Source organism: Pipra filicauda, unplaced genomic scaffold (genome assembly GCF_003945595.2).
Source record: "Pipra filicauda isolate LSUMZ 115617 unplaced genomic scaffold, ASM394559v2 scaffold289_size944018_pilon, whole genome shotgun sequence".
Lineage (NCBI taxonomy): Eukaryota > Metazoa > Chordata > Aves > Passeriformes > Pipridae > Pipra > Pipra filicauda.
The window spans coordinates 515,623-537,986 of record NW_024104408.1 but is presented as its reverse complement, the minus strand read 5'-3'; the positions used below and the strand labels follow the sequence as shown (position 1 = coordinate 537,986).

The following is a 22,364-nucleotide window of genomic DNA, read 5'->3' as shown; positions in this document are numbered from 1 at the left end:
AAAGATACGGCAGTTTGGATAGGTGGAATATAGTTTTGGTTTTTATATGAATTCTTTCTGTCTGTGATCTGTTACTTCATAGTGCATATGACAATTATTAACTAGAAATATGATATTTTAAAAAGTGCCATAGTCTGTTTTGGAGGGAATGGCAGTGTACTTTTTGTGTTGCTGCTGTATTCGTGTGCTGCAGTCCTCATACAGGAGGCTCTTATACCAAAAATTGCATCTGTGCTGGAGAAACTCATTCCTTTTTCCCAGCAGATGCACAAATCTGTAAATTAATTCTTGCTAGAGCTTTTCAGAAACTCTCAGAAGAGATGATGAATCATCCGGAGTTCCATGCGCTCTCAAGCTTCGTGCAGCTTTGTTTTCCTCTTGGCAGATGCATCTCAAATAGGCAAAATGAACTCGGGTTTAAAACATTTTGTAAAGTAGGCCTCAAAAGGTCAGTTACCTTTTAAAGGATATCATCCTGCACCTCTCAGTAAATAGCCTGCTTGTGCTGTGTTGATTGAGGCTGCAAAGATCAAAAAAAGAGCTGCCTTTTTTGCCGGTTGATTTGAGCAGAAAGAGAGGACCTTGCCTTTAAAAGGACAGTCCCCCTTCATCTTCAGTTTCTTTTGTGGATGCAGTATATATGTTTAGATATTATGTGTATCAGTGTCACTGACCAAAAGGCAAATCAGAAATCCAACACCTCAGAAACTGAGTTTCCCAAAGCATGCAGATGTTTCATTCTGCATTTTAACCTTTTGGTTAAAATTGTCCAAGTTGGCACAAGGACAGATATTAGATTGTTAACTTCTTATTAAAGCAGACTAGACTGGTTACTTCCCAATGAACTGGAAGTCAAAATTTACTTTAATAAGAAAATACAGCTGTTTATGTCAATCCTTATGTGGTTCTTTCAGTATTCAGCTAAGGTGTGTTTGATTCCTCCTGAAATGATTTTTTGAAAACTGGGCTGTCAAAATCTGGTGCCTAAAGGAATTTGATTACTTAGGTTTGTTTGACAACCTGGGTCTTCATGTTTCACATTCTTTCCAAGAATTCCTTCTGCAAATACTCAGAGTTGCAGTATTTATGTCCTTCAGTCACGTGGGAAAATGGTCTGACTCTGGGTCTCCTGTCATCCTTTGAGTGTAGGACTGTATGGAAGCAGTTGAGAAAAACAAAGGGCAAGCAGCTATTTTTCCTATCTGTGCTTCATTTATTATCTTCAGAATTAGGGTTTATGTTGAGTGTTGATTTTGTATCATGGGATTTGGCCAAATGCAGCAAAGACATAATAGGCTGGAACGGGCTAAACAAATGTGACAGATCTTAATACTGTGGTTTTAGGACATGGCAGGTATTAGTGCAGGAATGAAAGGGATTTCTATGGCCATCATTATTTTGTGTGACTTTTCCTATTTAAATATGTCAAGGCCAGGAATACCAGATGCAGGCTCTCAAGCCTGAGGTTCTCAGCTCAGGTAGAGCTTGCTGAGGTCTGCTGCGTCAGGGTCTGACTCAAGGACGAGAACACACTGTCAGTGCCAAAGTTTCCTTAAGAGATGATGCAATCTAGCAAATGCAGATCTATCTGAGGTCTGAGAACCAGAGTCTTTGCTGTGTTTCATAAGGATTTGGACAAAGACAAGAAAGAACAGAAAGGGCGTTTGTCCTTGATCTGGCTGTGGAGGTTGGGAAGGCTGCAAGGTTTGTAGTATCCTGAGATTACACTGGAGACATCAAGGAGTTTGAAGTTTTCTGGACCTGTTTTTTCAATGAAAGAGGTATGTGCCAGCCTAGGTTCTTTTCTAGCTTAGTTTGGTAGAATTTTACCCTTTCAAGTTCCTTTATCGTGGCATTTCTGTTTAAACTGAGTTAACTGAGTTCAGCGAGGAAGGATTCTGTCTCAAGGATCTCATGTGTATGGTGTGCAGATTTCCCACCAAAGATGACAGCTTCTGCAGAATGTTTTCATTTTCCAACTTGCATTTTTTAGCAGCACACTTCACAAGCTGCAGAAGTATAAAATGTGTAGAGATGTGCCTTGTGTCTTTATTTCTTAATCACTTGTCCCCTACCAACTGTGCAGGTGTCATGAATAGATGTGTACCCCATAAAAGAGACAGGAGTTGCTCCTCTCCTTGGTAAAGTTTCTTTTCTAAATGCTCTGCAAGGGGACAGTTTTGTGATTAGTAACTGTGTGGCATTTTGCCTTTTATTCTATACCCTTTCCCTAAGAGTGACCTGTGTCCCTGAGGGGCTTGGCTGGGCTCGGAGTGGGGCAAGTGGAACCAAGTGGAAGCAGCTGTGCTGGGCTTCCCCCAGAAACCAGCCAGGCAAATCCCTTACACCTGCACCCAAGGCACACCTGGGCCTCGTTCACACAGGGGTATAACAGCATGTGTTTCACTGAGCTTGCTTTCTCCTGTTTCAATTTACTCAGGCCCCTCCACATCCTGATCTGCAACGCTGCCGTGTTTGGTGTTCCTTGGTGCCTGACAGAGGACAGCCTGGAGTCCACCTTCCAGGTGAACCACCTGGGACATTTCTATCTTGTCCAGCTTCTGGAAGAGGTTTTATGCCAGTCATCTCCTGCCAGGGTGGTGGTGGTGTCCTCCGAGTCCCACAGGTTGGTGAATGTCACCTTTCATTTCACTTCAGTCCTTAGAGAACAAAACAGTTATGGCAAAACCACAAAAGTTTCTGAAAATGAAGGGCCTTGCTCTAAAGCATTTGCCTTTGAATAATCTTTTTAAAAATAGAAGCATTACTAATGCCTGTGGATGTTTCTGGATTTGGCTCTGTTGCTGGATAAAGCGTGTTCTAGTTTTATAACAGTATGTAGATATTTTTTTGATCATTCTTTGTGTGAATGCAGATTTTCACTGCATTTCAGGCCACTCATTGATTTTGCGAGGAGATGGAATAATAATTGATTAAATCTGAATGGCATGACCTATATTGATTTGTCATTCAACAACTTCAACATCTTAGCAAGAAGAATGTGCAGTTATTTTAGCAGGAGAAACAATGCAATTAAAAACTGCTAGATGAAATCCAGTTGTTTTATAATGAGAAATTAGGGAATTCAATGCAGACATTAGCTGTATAATTGTAAAATGGGAAGTAGTGTAGTTAATACATATTACAAATCTGGCCATGCCTCTTTTGGTGAATTTTTTAATTAAAATGTTAGTTGCTCGTCTTTTCTACTGCCAGGAAAAGTACAGTTGGAAAAAGAGATGCTGATGAGGTTTACCTTATTTCAGGCATGCTTGTGGTTTTTGTGTTAATAAGTGAAAAGATGGATTTGATTTAAATAAAGTTTCTTGTGCAAAATGCATACCCCAGTTCTAAATTCTGCTGGGCACAAGCCACATACTGCTTTCTGATTTAGTTCAGGAACTGCAGGATTAGACCTATAATGTCCAGCTTTAAACATTACTGTTGATTTCTGTTTTACTTTTGGTCATGTGTAGCAGCTCTAGCAAACCAAAAGGAAGAAAGTGTGGTAGTTTTTTTTTTTTATTTTATTTTTTATTTTCTGCCTTCATATTTCTGAAATGTTTTAGTGACCCAGAATGAAGCTTATTTTTTTAATCATGTTTCCATAAAATGTAACCCCAGGGACCTGGTAGAGAGAGACCAGCCAAGGGTCGGGCTGAAACCTTTATCACTTCCAAACACAGGGGCTTATGGTATAAATGACACACTGCAGATAGATTTACTTTTACCATTTTAAATTTATGATGGCTGAAATGAAAGGAAGCAATAGAAAATGCCAGTAATAATCCTCCCTAGTGTTAAAAGACATGAAATGTCTAGTAATTAGGTGGTAACAAAATCTGGACATCCTTATCTTTGCAAATCACACCAGGTTTGTGAAAGCAAGTAGCAGAGTCCTGTTAGGAGTGAGGGCAGCTACTGCAGGGCAGGCGAGATAGCTCTGGAAATAAATCTGCCAACTCCAATCACTTGCCAGATGTGGAGGGCACAATGGGATACGTATAAATGAGCTGTTATTTAATGGGAGATTATGTTGAATTGTCAGCTGCTTGTTCCCCTTTGTAAGTTTGTATCTCTGATAGTATTTTAAATGACATCTTTGTTTTTCACTGCGTTAAGTGCTGTGTGTAACCAGAGCTCACATCTCTGGACGTGTTTTATCTGTGTTTTCGAAAACGTTTTTCAAGTGCTCGTTGCTAAGTCAGTGAGATCAGCCAAGGTTTATAGAAGCCCATCAGAAAATAAGTGACAGTCTATCTTTGAGTAAAATAATAATCACAACTAGTGCATTTCCCTTTTTTCTAGGGGCCCCAATTAATGTATTACTCTGTACCTTATCACTTAAACTGATCATTTTGAGTAACTGTGCTTTTCCCTCCCAATCTGTTTAATGACAAGAAGTTGATGTAAGGAGTTAGTTAGGTATTATTGGGTAGTTGTACTTTCTGACCTACTTGAGAACTCTGAGCCTTAAACTATGTTGTAAAACAAAAGTGTTGGTATCTAATTACTTCCATAAACCTTGACTGGATCTTTTTGCTGGAGTCAAGACCCCCTGTTAGGGGAAATATAAAGTCCCCTGTTTGCAAAAAATACTATACCAGACTGCTCCAAGGCAAAATATTTATTTGCCTCTCTGGTTCTTTGTTCATTTCTAGTTAGTTCTCTGGCTTCAGCATAAATGAATTTTGGTTAAATTAAGCTTTTGGGTACTTTAAGCACATCGTATTAAAATCAGAATAATAAGTAGGTTGACTTTCCTTCTGTCTTTATTTCTGTGTTGTTAATTTGATTGTACAGCCCTTATCCTCCTGAATTCAATGAGATTGGCATCGTAAGTAAGATTGACTCACATGAGCACTTGCAGGACTGGACTCAAAATATGCCACTGTGCTTCCATTATACAGTACACCCAAAGTGTTTTATTTATAGATTATTTTTGGTGTCATAAATGATTACTTGAGGGATGAATATAGGAAATTCCTCCCAGAATAGTCCTGGTAATTTCAGAAATGTATTTTATCTCACTGAAAATTATGGAAGAGAAATTTTGTTGTTGAAATTGAAGGGCTAATTCTGCAAGAACATCCTGGATTCCTCTTGAGTTCAAACACTATTTGAGTTCAAATACTGTATTGCTTTTCTCTGAGTGTATTATAATTCTGCTCACAGAATGAATGCAGAAATTCCAGCTGATCTCTTCATTTCTGGGCATGAGATGCAAAATTAGTGAAGATATTTTAAAACATTTTGCTAGTGTGTACTATAATTATGTTTATCCCTCTTCTCCCCAGCTGATTCTGAAAACTCTGAGTATTAAAAAGAGCTTGCTAAATCCTTTTTATTTTTAGTAGCTCTTCTGAATGAAACACAGATCTGTAACTGAATGTAGTATTATTTCCTAATATTAAGATATACCAGTAAATTGATAAATCAAATTGTGAGAGCTAGGGGGGGAAATGCTGCATGGAAGCTTTCTTCATCTAAATGTCTTTAGAACATACACTACTTTGTTATTAAAAAAAAAAAAAGGAGGAAAGAAACAAACAGCTGGTGTTTAATGACTCTGTCAGACCCAATTAAAAAACATCAACTAGTTACTTTGATTTGTGTTCAGCCATGCCGTGGGTATACTTAAAAACGTTATACTCTGCCAGAACTCATTTTGGCTTTGTTTACATTTATCTTTTAAACATATAAGACTATTGATGGCAAGTTACCAAGGTTATAACCCCTTTATATTCATCAATTTTTAATCTAAAAAAAAAAAAGTCTAAGAGGCAGTGAGACTCATCCATAGTTACTTGAAACACTTAAATGCAAGTGTGCAGTATGTGAGCGCTGGATGAAATGATCAGGGGACGGGAAGAAGGGGAAATGAAAGGATGCTGGGTTTCTCTGCTCCTACTGCAGAGTTACTTTATCCTACATTATATCCTTTGTGATTGTGCTTTTATGGATTCATGGCGAAATTTTTTTAATTTGTTTTTTTCATTCAAAATAAAGTGATTTGTAAGTTGTCCTCTTTAAGTACGATCCCTTTAAATCATTTAAGTGTTTTTTGACTTGTTTTTATTTATCGTTTGCTTTTGCTAATTATCCAATAATTTTTCTGCCATATTATGTGGAACTACTCCTTGGGTCTCAGGCAATTTCTGGTAGATGCTTTCAGCTACTAAATAAACTGTTGTTTTATGTTGGTTCTGGCCAAGTTCTACTCTGGTGCCTACATTTTATGTTGTTCTTAATGAGAGTGGAATTAACTCTGGGGGTTTCTAAGGCGTATTTACTGTTTTTTAGATTTACAGAAATTAAAGACTCCTCCGGAAAGCTTGATTTCAGCCTGCTTTCTCCATCTAAGAAGGAGTATTGGGCTATGTTGGCCTACAATCGCTCCAAGCTTTGCAATATCCTCTTCTCCAACGAGCTGAACCGACGCCTTTCTCCCCACGGGGTGACGTCGAATTCCCTCCATCCTGGAAATATGATTTACTCCTCCCTTCATCGTAACTGGTGGGTGTACACCCTGCTGTTTACCTTGGCTCGACCCTTCACCAAATCCATGGTAAGTGAATGCCTTAAAGCATTTTACAAATCTTCTTTTTTTTTTTTTTTCTTCAAATCAGGAGAGAAAAAAGTTATAAAAATCCAGATGTATGTATCTGCTTTGACCTATTGCCTTTTGTAACCGTGACCCTGATTTTAATGACGAGCACTGTTGCCAGGATAGTGCTCTAGAAGAGGATTCTTCAGCCATTTTAGATTTGTTTTGTCAGTCTTCAGTTAAGGAACCTTCTAAGATGGAGTGCGCGACCCCCTTGTTTGAATATATGATTTTCACTCTGATTAAGGATGTTGTATGTCTTAGGTGCAGTTCAGAGTTATTTCTGTGCTCACTATACGTAAAACATCAAAAAAATTGCTTTGGCTTTTAAGTGGAATATGTTGACTGCATTTTTTATGTAAACAGATGCCCTAGTTAGAAGAGATACTACAGACATTATTAATGGCTGAGGGAAAGTGCTTTCAGTGGTAAAAGCACCTTCATTCATATTTAAAAAAAAAAAAGGCAACAGCCCAACAGTCTTCTTGATTCTTACAAAATGCTGAAGACAATGGGTGTTTTCCATTTGTCTCCATTGGATTTTGGACTGGGACCATGACATAATGAAAGGCTACACAGTTCTTCCATAGCCAGTGTTATGAGTCTTCATTATATAAGAATTTGCAGCATCCTGAGTGGTTGGAGGGGTTATCCCTTGAAGCTCTGAGCCAGGTTATTTGTAAGGAGTCTGAAGTATTTTCTAGACAGAGGGTGACTTTTACTTCAAGAAGCGACTTCTTTTAACCTCATAGGCTGTTTCTCACTCCTTTTTCATTGGCAAAGAATGGTATTCCCAAAAAGGGTAGCAGGGAGAGAGAGTCTCTGTTGAATGTTTCCAGTTAGGAATGAGGGAAATGAAAAGATCCAGACCCTGCAGAACTCATCTAGCCATGGCAGTTTATTTCAAGCCCAAACACCAGACCCCTTTCACAGAAGACTTCACAGCCAGCAAGGGTGGTTGTGGTGGTTTTGCATACTGTCTCTTTTAGCTGGTGGTGCAGATCAGATTAGTTGGTTTTATCTGAAAAAAATCAGAGAGGAATTCAGGCAGAGGGATCCATCCTTAAGCAGCTTAATCTACCACATAACCTATAGTAGCTGAGCAAATCAGTGGTGGAACCTGTATGTAGAGCTGCACAAAAGAATTTGCTTGTGCATTTCAGTATTGTTGAGATAATGAAATTAATCTTAATTTATACTGGGACCGTGTATGTGGACAACACTCTGTTTAAAATCAGAGTTTTAGTTTTTAAAACTCTGATTACATGTCCATAAAAGAACAATACTGGATCTTCAATAAGTCTCAGGGAGCAAAAATACAAACAGTGCAGTGTGTTGCACTGACCATGGGTGCATTGTCACCTCTAACACCTCTGACCTCTGCCTGCAGTTTGCAGCCTGTACATATGCAAAACCTATTTATGTCCTCAAGATTGATAAGTGAGCACTCTGGCACCTTGGGACAAGTAATAATATCTTTCAACAGCATGTTTTTTTGACCAGGACCTATAAAATCATGCCTCTGCTGTGCTAGGGATAGTTTGCAAAACAAATTCTTGAGGTTCTCCTGAGAATGTGTAAGTGAATGTTATCAACGTCCTGTGAAAAGGATCTAGTCTGTGGACATTTATGAATTGTTAGTTTTATTTGCTCTGACATATTTTTGCAAAGAGAACCTTCAGTGTTTGTTGCTCAGAGAATCTTATCCTCTAAGGAACAAAATGAAAGACCAACATTAATTTTGAATTCTTTAGAACAATTGATAGATTTTTTTTTTAATAGTATCTATGTATTAATAGTACATGAAAGAGAATACAAAGCACACTACAAAAAATAGCAGCACTGAATAACAGTGCACTGTAGTCCAAGTCAAATCACTTCTGTTAAGTCCTTCATGTTTGTATTTCACTGAGGTTATTTGAATGTCATGATGGAGGGTATGGCCTGAGGTTAAGCATTGGTTTTACAGCTCATATTCTGATATGAATTGTTATGTTCCCCTGAACTTTACCAATGTTTCAATTGCCAATGAAACTAGAAAAGTGCTCCTTCCTGGGTGTGCAAACAAGCGTTGCTGAAATTCTCGACATCATCAATGCAAGAGTTTCTATTTTAAGGTTTGTAGGGAGCAAATGACTTGCTACTGCTTCTTTTTTGGGGATTGTGCTGTCACCAACCTGGAATAGACTTTGCTGAGGACCTCTTTTTGTGGGCTTCCTTTCAGTGTTTCTGTGGGAGCTCACCCTGGAGTTTAGATGAGTGTTTTGGTCAGAATATTGGGAGTGATCTCAAAGCTTACAGCTGCAGTCCCAAGGTGGTGAACTGTCCTTTCCTGTGTTTTCCAAGGATGTCTGCATTGCACAATGAATGCAGCAATGATGCAGCAGCATTTAAAGTAGTTTCAACTGAGCTGGGCCCATAACTGGAATGGAGAGACCTGTGACAAGGTTGTGTGGAAGAGGTAAGGTCTGTCAGCTCAGGCAAGGTGCCACGTGGGTGTGCTTGTACCTCTTTTGATCTCTGAGGCAGCTGCAGCATTTTGGTAGGTGGAGAGACTTATCCTTTCTGGAGCCAGTTTGAAGCTGTTTGCTATGTCCTGGACTATCCTGGGGTCTGTATAGATGCATGCATATGTGTGCATATATGCACACACAGACTCCAGCTGCACATACCTGATTCTAACTGGGGCCTTCTTGTATTATTGTTGTAAAAGCTGTTAATAAACAATATTTACATTTTCAGTTTGTATTTCACAAAGGTGGACTTATTGTATATTCTGAAATCATCTGTTTAAGGTTTACTTACTAGAAATCGTAACAGTTTAATAATTATTTTGCTTTGTTTCCAACAAAGAAGAAATATACATTGTGTATCTGAAATACATTTTTTTTTTTATTGTTCACTTCTTGAGTGTTGAACAGCTCCTCTTTGGTTGATGAAGACACAGTATTTTCTTTAGAAATGCACACAGCTGCCTACCACAAGTCACTATTTTGGGGAGAGGTGATGCAGCCTGAGGTGTGTGGCACTTGGGGTATTCAGCAGGATAGAATTTAGCTGAGAAAACAGTGCTGGTAACTGTTCTATTTTAGCCGATTCACTGAAGCACTGAGAGTCTATTCTGATACTGATTTTAACACTCTTATTTACCTGTTGGTTGTTATTTGCTGCTACTTTGGTAGTTTCAATAATTAGGACACTTTAAGCAGAACCTTAAAATAGCTTGACTCCATAAATAAAAGGTTTGTGGATTTTTTCTAAAAGAACAAACATAGGTAAGGTTTATCTGTCTTTCAATTGTGGGTCTTTTAGTGGCATAATTTTAGTTGCTTCTGTAAATGATCATACCTTACTGCAAGAAGAAATGCAACTTCTCATTTTTCAAACCTGTTTTACGAGCATAAAAATTGTTCTATGTTTGTGCTACTTATAGTGAAGTCTTCAATTGAATCACACAGCTGTCTGGTCAGCTTTTCAAATGTGATACAGTATTTAAATCACTGGTAGTTGTAGGTGTCTGGGAAGTAGTTTTATTAAGCAGAGCACTGGAAACTCTTTTCATTTTTTCCCACCCACCTCTTTTCAAGATCTAAAATCCACAAGGATTTCTATGCAGAAATGGAGAACAAGTATTTTTTTTTGTAGAAAGAAATGGTTGCAAGTAAATTACCATTTTATTATGGTAGTAACTCTAGCTCTACTAATGTTCAAAGGGCCTCTCTCTTACTTACCACTGTATAGTTACTCAGTGAGTTGGAGATGCTTATAGTATAATTAAATATCATTTGAAACAAGTGACCACTGTAAATAACAGATTGGAAGAGAAACACCGAAAGTAACTGTGTAAGGCCACACATATGCTTTGCTGGTTTGATCCAAGGCACTAGGGTTTTGTTGGGTTTCTTTTTCCACCTCTCTTTTATGCTCTTTCACTCTCTTCTCCTTCTCTCTCTTTCCCTCTCTCCTTTTGACTCTCTTCTTAAAAATTGGCCCAAGAAAAGTTTGACTAAGTTGGCTTTTTTTTTTGTTTTAAATTAATGCCAGTCATTCAAACCCTATCTGATTTGTGACTATTTACATACAAGATTAAAATTAAATACATTTATTGTAAGTTTTGAGCTTACACTGAGTGCACTATCTAGTGTCACTCCCAGGTGACTTTGTGAGTGTACAAAGGCACATAAATTTAGAAGTGGAATGCCATTATCACACGCTTGTGATAGTCTTACATAGACCCAAATATTTTTGTTGGCAGGTAACGGAGCAGAAAGAATATCATGTGTTAGGGTAGCAAGAGCTTAACAGATGTTTCAGTGAACTGAATTTTCAAATCCTTTTACATTAAGAAATGGCTGGGGTTTGGGGAAGTTCTGAGACTATTGGGTTACATTTCCTGTTGCAGTGCAAAGCCAGCCATTGTGCTGGAGTTTTAGCAGATGTGTTACCCCCTTTTAATGGTTGGGAATAAAACATTGGTTCTGTTGCTGAGATATAAATTACAACTAGACCAGCTCAACTTGTCACCTTTAAAAGCCAGTTAGCTGTGGTAAGACCATTCTGCCCTTCACTTTTCACTGTGTAAAAGACTGATGCTTGAACTGCTCTTTGATTTCTCCCTCCCCCCCAAAGATAGTACCTTTCCAGAGTTGGATTTTTTTATTTAAAGTATTGCTATTGAGGATTATAAGGAATACTTCTAAGGGTCCCAAAGTCTTCTGCATGTCTAAGTTTTATATAAACCGTGAGTTCTTGTTACTGTGATATTATTCTAGGAGTGCTTGAGGCAGTTGGCCTGGATTGCAGGGCACATACAGGCAGGAGGAAACCCCGGTGCCTACAATGGTTTCACTGGGTTTACTTTTGCCGTAGGTTGGAATGTCTAAATTTAAATTTCATGTGATGATTTCACTCATGCCTAACATCAGCTTGGATATGCTATTCTGGAAAGAAATCAATCTGCATCTACAGGAGTGACTTGCTTCTACCTGTTGGTCACATCTGTTTGCTTTTGACAGCAGCCCTAGAGAGGCCCCCTGCAGCCTCATCAGCTCTTCACTTTCTCTCCTGCTCTTTGCTGAAGAAGCTGGAATTACCCTTAGAGCTGAGGATAGTATTCCCTCCCTAAGCAAACATTTTTTTGCTGTCCAAAGATCTGTGTGGGCTGTGTTGAGTTGATGTTGGCTTCCATTACTGAATTCACAGTTCAGGCCAAATTCTGCCCACAGTTGTGCACGTTCAGCTCCAAGAGCAGTCATGGGCAGGGTGGGTTATGGGCATGTTTCAGCATAGGATTTGGTGTGTATTTCCTTCCTTGAGACATTCCTGAAAATGCACTGGATTTTCTTGAAAAGCAACGGGCAGTTCTTTTTGAAAAGAACCTCACAGTTTAGGTTGGATCAAAAATGTCAAATTTCTTTTCTCAAATTGAGTCCCGGGCAGGAAGAGAAAGAGGATGGGAGAGTGAAAGGGGGCTGACTACCTACTGGATATCAGTAGTTGTAGAGAGCATAAATCACATGTGCAGTTCTCCTGGTTTATGGATTAATGCCTGAAGTGTAATTGCTGAGGGGATGCTAAGCTACATCTCTCTTTTTTTAACACACAGGTTTGTGGACTGTGCCTCTAGTACCGTGGCAGGACAGTTATTTTATTGAACTCTGATTGCATATGCTTCCTCACAGAAAACTCCTATTTAGAATGGACTGAATTGGGTAAAAGGAAAGAAGGCTTATGTGGAAGAATATTTTGATTTGTTGTAATAGGATGGCAGAGAGATGCCTCCGAAGTAGTTGTTGATCATTTTACGTGCCCTACCTGCTAATAAAATGTAATATAGGCTGGTTTATTATCAAACTTACGTTTAACTGATACATATTTTTAACCTCCTGCTAAAATAAATGTAGCATGAAATATAAGGGCAAATTAAATTCGTCCCCTGTAACCTACACACCACAGGAATGGTCTTTATGAAAATGTATCCAGGTGCCAAACAGAACAGCTCAGGGTCTCAGTGTGCAGGATGGTGCTCAGGGGGAGCAGTGGCCATGGAATTTGCTGTGTCCAACACACCCCCATAGCTGTTTGTGGAGCAGCTCTGTTATGCCCTATAGTTTTGTGGACAAAGTAAGGAGTTTCTTCCTGTCCCCCCAGATCCTTGCAGAATTTTGGAGTGCCTCGTCAAATATTGTTCTTCTTATTGTTCTTTTTTTCTTATTTTTTCTTTTATTTTTTCCTTTTTTTTTTTTTAATTTTTTTTCTTGTTTTTTTTTTCTTATTTTTTTCTTGTTTTTTTTTCTTAAGTTTTTGTCTTATTTTTTTCCCCTTCCCTTTTACTCACCCTCACCCGTGGAGCTCAAGTGCACCTGAGGTGCTGTGGTGTCTCTGAGGTGCTGTGCAGCATTGATCTGCTCAGAATGGATTTGAGAAACCATAAGGAAGGAAATATCTGTTGTATTACGAGTGCTGAGGTGTTTGGGTGACCGGAAAGATGTTGCACTCAGATAGAAACAGCTGAACAGGATATTTAGTCTCTTTTTTGATCCCTTTACCTTTGTGTTTTTTTGTTTTGTGTTTTGTTTTTTTTTGTGTCATCAATGTGCTCACTGTTAGGCATTTGCCTCATCCTTGTGGTAGCATTCTTGAGATCTTTTTCGTACTGAAACATCATAATTTGTTTTCTTTGCTCAGGAATTGATTTACTACAATAACTGAAAACAAATAAGGTTTCGATTTTTCCATGAGCAAAAATGACTAAAATTTAGACCTGTGACTTTGAACAGACTGTAAAAAAAGATATATTTATTTTTTTTTTAAGTACTTAGACAGTGAAATTCAGTACATCCAAAATACTTGAAATTCTGGTGTCCTGTGACTTTTTTTGATTTTTTGCATTGGCATTTATCTTGCATATTGCTGTACAGGTATTCTCTTTTTTGATTTCAAGTGTTCAAAAAAGATGTGGAATTTTGTGGAAAAAAGAAAGGGCTCTCCTTCTGGGAATCTGTATCTTCACAGTGCTCTGTGACAAATTATTTTCATGGCTTTATTCTCTGTTGTCAGGGAAGAAAATAGCTAATAACAGCACTAGATAATGTTTTGGATTTATATGTACAACCTCTTGGCCTCCCTTCCTTCTCCTGACTGATTAGAAATAAGTTGTTCTCTCTCAAAAGTGGGTGTGTGGTACTGTGTTGCATAGATATGATGTTAAAACTCTGGTTATGGACAGTTTGTGACACTTCTGGTTTTGTGGCCACACATAAAAAATTTTCCTGTGTAGTTCACCTAAATCTAATATTTTTTTGACAAGCGTTGCTAAGAAAACAGCAAAGGCATTTATCATAGAGCTTTGTTAAAAATAATAGATTGGCAAAGGGAGTGTAAGGCAAAATACACTGTGAGGAACTTCTCTGAATGTATTACATACTTGAGTTGTAGAAACCAAGAGGTAAAGGTGCATATTCATATTCTTTTTCTGGCTTTAGCTCTCGACAGTAGCTTCTGCTGGGAGTAATGTAGTTTGAAATTAAGTCTTGATGATTTTTTTTAAAAGCTGAAACAGATTGCCTCTGTATGTCATGCATTTATTTGGTGCTAATGCAAACATATGTCTGTTAACTTAGGAAAGTGGAGTGATGGTCTAAACCACTTTTATGATATGTGCTGGCCTAGATCTTAATGTGTCTACAAACTGAGTTAGTAATTCTGCCTTTGCTACTGGTTTTCCTTTGCCCACTCTTAATCTGTCTTCAGGTTATGTTAGATATTGCTACAGGAGCAATTTTAAGGAGTTCCACTAAACAAAAGGGCTTTGACAGAATAGTTTTGTACTTTTTGCCTAATAAGGGTTTAACTTTTGATGAGTCTGTGGCTGAGTGAGCAGTGAAAACTGCTGGCTGAACTCACTGTGCACTGCTGAAGACCAAATGTGAGTGTGCCCAAAGTGCTCCCTTCCTTTTGCTTTGTTGCAGAGCTCTCTGTGTGCCCTTCACTGCACCCCTGAGCCCTCTGGGTGCCCCTCTCTCCACATCAGAGCCCTGGGGGTGCCCCTTGCAGCCCCCCAGATCTGTCCAGTGACAGTCACTGCAGATGAGGTGACTCAGCCCTGCCTGTGACCCCAGAGTTTCTCATTTGTGAGCCTGAGCAAGGTCACTTCCACAGTTTGTTGTAAATAACACAGTAGGATCCAGACCTCCTTATTTCCCAGCTAGCACATAAATCATAGGATTATTCATTTCCTTTAATAACTAGAGAGTAATAGCGAGAACATTTTTATGAATGAGGTAACTGTAATCAAAGCAAAGTCAATGCACTGTAGTTCATGTATAATGATCCAATGATCTGTTGCATTCTAGAAAGATGGTCTCCAATATTCACAGTGATAAAATGTGAGTTTTTAGCTAGCAATGAGTTTTTAATCGCTTTTTATAAAAAGAAGTAGTCCCTAAAAATTAATTAATGATTTTTAAATTTTTTGGACAACCATAGCTACTATCCTGTATGGCAGAAGGCTGGAGCATCCTTCTCATACAGGCTGAGATGCTTGTTCAGCCTTGAGGAGAAGAGCTTTCAGAGAGGCCTTAGAACACCTTCCAGTACCTAAAGGGGCTCCAAAAGATCTGGAGGGAGACTTTGGACAAGGGCGTGGAGTGACAGGATGAGGGGGAATGGCTTCAAACTGACAAGACAGCAGGGTTAGATTAGATATTGGGAAGAAAATCTTTCCTGTGAGGGTGGGGAGGCCCTGGCACAGGTTGCCCAGAGAAGCTGTGGCTGCCCCATCCCTGGAGAAGTGCTCAAGGCCAGGTTGGACAGGGCTTGGAGCAACCTGGGCTAGTGGAAGGTGTCCCTGCCCATGGCAGGGAGTAGAACTAGGTAGTCTTTAAAGTCCTTTCCAACCCAAATAATTCTTTGATTCTATGAAACACAAATTGTACAAGATACTCCAACTGAACCAGGTATTTTCAGCTATTGAAATTAAGGTGTTGTGAGTGATATGAAATGCGAAAAAACAAATCCCATGTGGAGTAAGATGCCAAATATACAAAATTTTTTGAAGCTGTGAGATGACCTTAATGATGGAGGAGGGGTTGGTTATGAACAAAAGGCTCTAAGGAGTAGTTGTGTTTCATTAGTCTGCTTTTCACTTGCTTAATTTTCTTCTCTTAAATCAAGTTTCCTACTGAGTTTAGAGGCACAGGACTGAGTCATTTTTGGCTATGATTTTTTTAAAACAATTAAATCTGCTGTTTATTCCTTAAATGAGTTGAGACCTTCTTATCCCTGTCACTTGATGAGGCAATTAGGCAGCAATGCATCTTATTTCTTCGTAGTTCTTCTTCCTTGTCTTTTACATCCACACCTGCTGATGTTAAGTCTTCTGGTTAGCTCTTTATGAAATAGAGCTGATGATCCACACATCTGAAGTTCAGCAAGGCCATGTTTTTGGGCGAAGGTTAGTTTTTGTTTGTTTGACCTCTAGAGTTTAAAATCCTGTGCCCAAACTTGAAACGGTAAATGTTAAAAATAATGAAATTACATAATTGAACGTTGTTAGTCTGTGTAATTTTGTGATCATAACTCACAGAGCAGTATAAATTTTGTGGATTCTAGAACATGGTTTGTCTTTCCTCACATTTCTTTTGAAGTTTCTATTTACAAATGGACAGATGTTCAGGAAACCCCAAGCTTTTATTGGCCCTCTGAAGAATAGATGAAATATGAAATTGTTTTTAAAAAGAGGAATGGAGTATAGATCCTGTTTTATGGAACTATTATTTAAATGCTCTTTCTTAATTGGGAGGTGCAGTGCTCAGTTCCATTATTTCCCTAGAACCCCTTGGATATCTGAGATGCTTTATCATACCATGGTCTTTTCATTTCTCTCTCTATCATCTTTGAAGAGGTGCCATACCACTTTAAACAGTTCACCAATCAGTTTCAGATGATGGATTCTCTTTAATCATTTACATCCAGAGAAAGTCAAATATTCCTTAGGAAGCCAAAGTAATCTAACAGAATGTATAGTGTTTGTGCAGCTGGATATCTTATTTATTTGAAGTTCTCAGGGAAATCTCTTCTGACTTTACAAAAAAGATGGAAGAGTAAACAGTAAGTGTGTCCAAGTAATATGAGCTAGAAAGTCCCTTCTTTTGGAGCAAAGTCATTAAAAAAGTATATTTGCAAGGTCCAAAAATAATAAAGTATATCAAATGCAGAGTACTGCATAATGTTTTTTCAGTATTCTCGCTATTTTTACATATATATGTGTGTATGTACCTATCTATCTATAGAAATGAAAAATATACTTGAGTTTTTAATATAGTTCATATTCCTGGATAGGTGAACACAATCAGAGTCTGTTCTCCTGAAAAAATGATTCATCTGTTTGTTTTCTTACTCTGTGACATGTCATTTATCATCATGTTGCCATTCCCTGGACATAACTGAATTAACATTCCTAAAAACTTCCTTCCAGGAAAGCTATTGAAAATGTACTTGTATGTATAGAAAATTCATATTTCTAGGCTTTTGGGAGGTATCCCACTGTGATACTAATAGTGTTTCTAGTTTTTGTCAGTTCTCTATTCCAAAGTTTACTGTATATATAGGTATATTTTTTTTCTCCTGAGGAAAATGTGAGGGGAACTTGCTGGGTTGGGTTTGTTGGTTTTAGGTTTTGGTTGGTGGTTTTTTTTTTTTTTTTTTTTTTTTTTTTTTTTTTTTTTTTTTTTTTTTTTTTTTTTTTTTTTTTTTTTTTTTTTTTTTTTTTTTTGTTTTTTTTTTTTTTTGGTGGTTATGGACATGAATGTGGTAATTTCCTTTTTTTTCTAAAGGCAAGACTCAAACTGCAGGATGTTCCTTGGCCAGCTTGGAGCATTGGCTAGATTCCCACATGGAGGGAAATAGGTCTGTGGTTGATGAGACTGTCTTAGGGAGTATGTTTAGTTTTTCCACTGGATGTTCACTAGCATTTTGGAGTTCAGTAGCTTCCATTGTATATCACTCTGTGAGAGTTAGTACAAGGATTGAGTTAGATACTGGTCAAATCCTGAACATCATTCTACTCTAGTTCCAATGTTTTTACTGTCCCTGTGTCTTATTTCTAGGTAAGAATGTATGTGTTTCTAAAGAAAGAGAAGGGAATATATGTTCCAGAAAAATTATTGAAGCCACATAGTTGTCCTTAATTTTATGTTGGTTTTGTTGCCAGTACCAGTGTGAGCTGATGTGCCTTTTCTGCCTCTCCTCTTTCTTTTCTTAACCTACTGTCTTAGTCCTTAGGTCTGTGGTTTCTCACCCTTATCAAAAAAGGAAGAAAGCACCAATGTATGATTGTATGTTAAATACTGTAAAGGCAATGAATTGAAGAGTTTTTTATATGATTCAAGAATGATGTTTAAGAATGAAAGAGAAGGATTTGGAAAAAAAAACCACCTTGGATCCTTTGCTGGTTAAAATATTAAAATGGTTCCATGTTTTGATATGTGTTATATGACCTGAGTTTGTATGATTTCCTTGTGATAAAGTAGCAGATTTCACTCATTTTCTTTAGGGCGAAGTGAATGTAATACTGAATTCATTGTGCTTAGTTCAGTGTAAAAATGCACAACAAGTGATGCAGTACTTATTAGTTTTGCAATAATCTGTATGAGGATTTGTAATCAGAGAATTTATGAATTTACTCAGCTTTTAAAGTTTCCTTTGAGACTTACAATACTTGACTCATTTGGATTTTCCAACCCCTTTGTTCTGTTCTTTCTGGGAAGTTGTTAGACTAGTGGCATCAATCCTTTTTTAGCAAGGAGGATGTCAGTAAATATAAACATTGCAGTCAAATTCCATCCATTATTTTTGTGACAACATGTTTTTGCAGTTATTAAACATCACCATGGATATAGCACAGTCTCCAGTGCATGCTAAAAAAATCTACAGAAGGTAGCTGAGGAATTTTATTAATTGCAAAAGCATCACATTGAAATAAGGTAAAGACAGCAATGTTGGATGATGCATCTTATATAAAAGTAATGTCACTTTAGAGATATAGAGTAAACAGTTTGTTTTGAAGAACAAGATCTACTTGTCCCAAACATGCAAGATTGATTTGTTAGTGCTGTGGATTTCCATCTCTTCCAGCAGTGCTGTCTTAAGGGTTGACATTTGCAAAAATGGAGTTCTTATACATGTGCTGCTCCTGTGGATGGTACATCTTTAATTCATTTAGGATGGATATTGCCATTAATTCAGAAAAATGTTAAATAGATATAAGAGTTGAAACTTACCGTGAGCTTATGTTTAATGTTTGTTCACACCAGTGATTGTTTCTTTTGTTCCTTATAGATGGGTGTGCTTGTACAAATGGCTGGTGAGACTCCTCACTGCTCAGGAAAGCATTTACTCAAGTGATGGGCACCAGACTTTATGTAAAAGGAACAGATTTGAAAATCCTTATGATGACCTGGCACATTGGTACTGATTTCTGTTTGAATGCTGTACCTACTATTATGCAAAAAATGTTGAGGAACACTTCAAGTTAACAAGCTAGAGCATAAGAATACTTGGAAATACTAGGATTAAATTTTTCACTTAAATTCAACACATATAGGTGTTTTTCTTCATGTTACCTTGTCTGTCACTGTAATCTATTAAGGAATACAATTAGGGGTTTTTCATTTTGCTAGAAAATTGGAAAGACTATTTCTTTCCACTGAACAGCATTACTATTAAAATGTTGTCCTGGAATGTCAAACTTACATTATGATGAATACTCCCAGTACAAGAAAACTAATTTAGCACTTCAAGTAAAACAACCGTCTTGGCAATTTTTTATGATAATGACTTTGTAACAGTGTCATTTAGAATCTGATTGTCTGCTCATGTCGAGTGGTTCATCCCATCCCAAATAGCATGGTTGATCTAACAGTGTTAATTATGGAGCAGAGGCAGGATCTGCAGAGGGATATTGGGTGTCCTGGTGCTCCTTGCCCCAGTGCTGATGAGCCCATTTTCCACTGCAGAGCAGTGTCCTACCTCTGTAGGAAAGGAGTTTGTTGCGGTTTCCTTAGAAAAAGTCTCAAATATCAATGCCCTTGAGTGGGAAGGGGGCGTAGAGGAGTTGGGCATCTGAAAAGTCCTTCTATGTTTCCTCTTGTGGAGCAGACACACAGTTCTGCTAGTGATCTCATGACATAAATGTAAAAATACTATTTTCTGCATGCTTACTGACACTAAAATAAAGGTTTTCTGGGAAATACATTTATTCTGGTTTTGTCAAGATGTCATGAGTAAACAGAAATGAGTTACCTTGTTTCTTGGCAGAACTAGTTATTACCTGAGCTAAATGATTTTAAAGCTGCACTGGTTGCATTTGGTAACCTAGGATGAATGAAGTGAGCTTCTCTCTCAGTTTTTGCACCAAAAGTAGTGACTTTGTGAGAAAAAATTGTGTTGACTTCCTCCATTCCTTTGATGAGAAATGCGTATGAATTTCCAACTTTTATAGCAGAAAGTATCAACAAAGCTGTCAGTTCCAGTTGTGATATAATGTATATTGTCTCCTTTTGGCTTTGTGTTTCTAAAGGAAATGTTTTCATATAGAATGTCTCTTTATCAAAATAATATCTGACCTTATTTTTGGTGATGAGGTGAGATTTATCATTATTGCATTACACATGCTTATTGAATAGACAGTAATGTGGCATTTTAAATGGCCTCCAGCTAAAGTGAATTATGCTCTTCAGAACACAATCCAGACCATTGCTTGTCTTGGAAAATCAAATACTCTGCATGTACACCCAAGGCCAGCAGAGCTGAACACACAGCTCAGTGCTTTTTCTGCTCTTAGGAAGGGACAGAAAACTCGACTGAAAACTTTATTGCTGTCCACAGCAAAGATTCCTGTAAATGCAACTGCTAATCTATTCCTCTAAAATAATGTTTATAATTGGTAATGCAATGTGACTGGGCCGAATTTCATGGGCATTCCCTTCACTGTCATCATCAGAAAAAAACTTCATCTCTCCCGCTTCTGTTCTCTGTTCCTTTCTGCTGGTGGATACATCCATTAATTAATTGTATTGTATTGCTCAAAAGCTGGAAAGAAAGGGTTGTCCACATTGGAAATAGGGACTTAGAGACCTGGAATGAGGTTGGTTTATTTGCTTTAAGTGTTTTGTCTACTGAAATATTTGTAGTCTGTGTCCCTTTCTGTTTTGGGAGATTTTTGTGAGTTCTTCTCCAGCGTATGTTTTAAACTTACTTGAATGACTTCCTAATTGCATAAGTATCAGCACTGAATGTCAAGAGTAAACAAAGGAAAACTTGTTCCCTCCTCATTTGTTGTCAGATGCTCCTGGTTTGTTGTTTCCACAAAGTTTATTTGTTGGGGTAAATGCAGCTGGGGTTACAACTCTGCATTTTCAAACTTCTCTGAATTCCTCTGTTGAGATGAGGTGAACAGATCACCGATTTTCCTTGATATCCACTCAGATGAATTTACTTTTGAAGCTTTTTAGTGGCCTGAGCCACTTTTTTCATGTTGTAAGATGAGACTTGGTTGATAACTCTTGTATCAGAAGGCAGAGGTGAATTTGTCTTCTCACACAGACGGTCTGCAAAGCTACTGCAGCATATTGGCATGTGGGTTTTCTAAGACTGGAAGTGGAGGTCTCTTGAACTGATTTGAAGTCTTTGCTGATTCTCATACTGCTGACCATGTTGCTGTTACCTTGTCTGTGTTTTCTGCCCAAGATTGTGATTTTGCTGTAAATGTTAGCTGATACCAACTGAAAATGGCAAAGTCAGTGCTATCAATAGTGTGCTCACTTCCCACTTTACAGTGATGGCTGGCTAAAGGCTATTTTATCTACTGTATTATATTCACTCAAGCACAAATAAAAAAAGTTGCCTGGACCACTTTATGTTGTCTTTGAGAGTACGAGATGAGGTATTTTGAAACCTTTTATAGGCATTTAAACTAAAACCTTTATGCGAAGCTGTCGATAATTTTCTCAGCCATGACATGCCCAAAGACAACACGTGCTGTAGATGAACAAAATATGGGCTGTAGATAACATTTTTGCCTTGTTAATCTAGAAAGTAGTGGCAACAGATCATCTGTACACAGGTGAATATTTGCCTTTCAAAATCATACAGATGGTGCTGGACATTGATGACTTTTCCCATATTTACCTGCATTTGTGTCTTTTCTGTACCTTCCCAGACCCCAATCTCAGAGCAGTCGTGTTCACTTCTCAGGAAGGCTTTAATGTTGGATTCGTTCATTATTGCAGTTTATATTGTTATTTTCTTTTTCAAAAGAAAAAGTATATTTTGAATGGTTTCAGAGAAAAATGTTTTATTGTTTCTTTTTTTTTTTTTTTTTTTTTAGTCTATAGTGTCAATAACTAGAGGAATGATTCTCAAATTACTACAGACAAGTCATTGGATTTCAGGGGGAATTTGCAGTCTCATAGGTCACTGTTTCTAAAATTTCCAAGAGTGGTCATGAATGGATTGATGGAGGCTGTTTTCCCGTTTTCACTGCAGCGAATCTTAATGGGTGCCAATTAAATATGTTTACATTATACTTACATTTCCCACCATAACATGTGGAGCATATAACTTGACTTATACTGACAGATACTGATTGTTGTTTAATTCTTCCTTTTATCCACACGCTTTGAAATTATGAATTATATCAATCCTTAAATCTTTGTTTGTTTTAGAGGAGGTTCTCTTTTTTTTTTTCTTTTTTTCT

General features: G+C 37.8%; 1 protein-coding gene across 2 annotated transcripts in view; it reads left to right on the top strand.

Moving 5' to 3' along the window:
- The window catches only part of WWOX (WW domain containing oxidoreductase), a 493,697-nt gene that overhangs the window by 113,615 nt on the left and 357,718 nt on the right, over window positions 1-22,364 (top strand). For both annotated transcript variants that reach the window (XM_039382880.1, XM_039382881.1), the window contains exons 7-8: window positions 2,441-2,626; window positions 6,304-6,568. In XM_039382880.1, coding sequence (XP_039238814.1) covers window positions 2,441-2,626; window positions 6,304-6,568 — 451 coding nt within the window. The remainder of the gene's footprint in view (window positions 1-2,440; window positions 2,627-6,303; window positions 6,569-22,364) is intronic.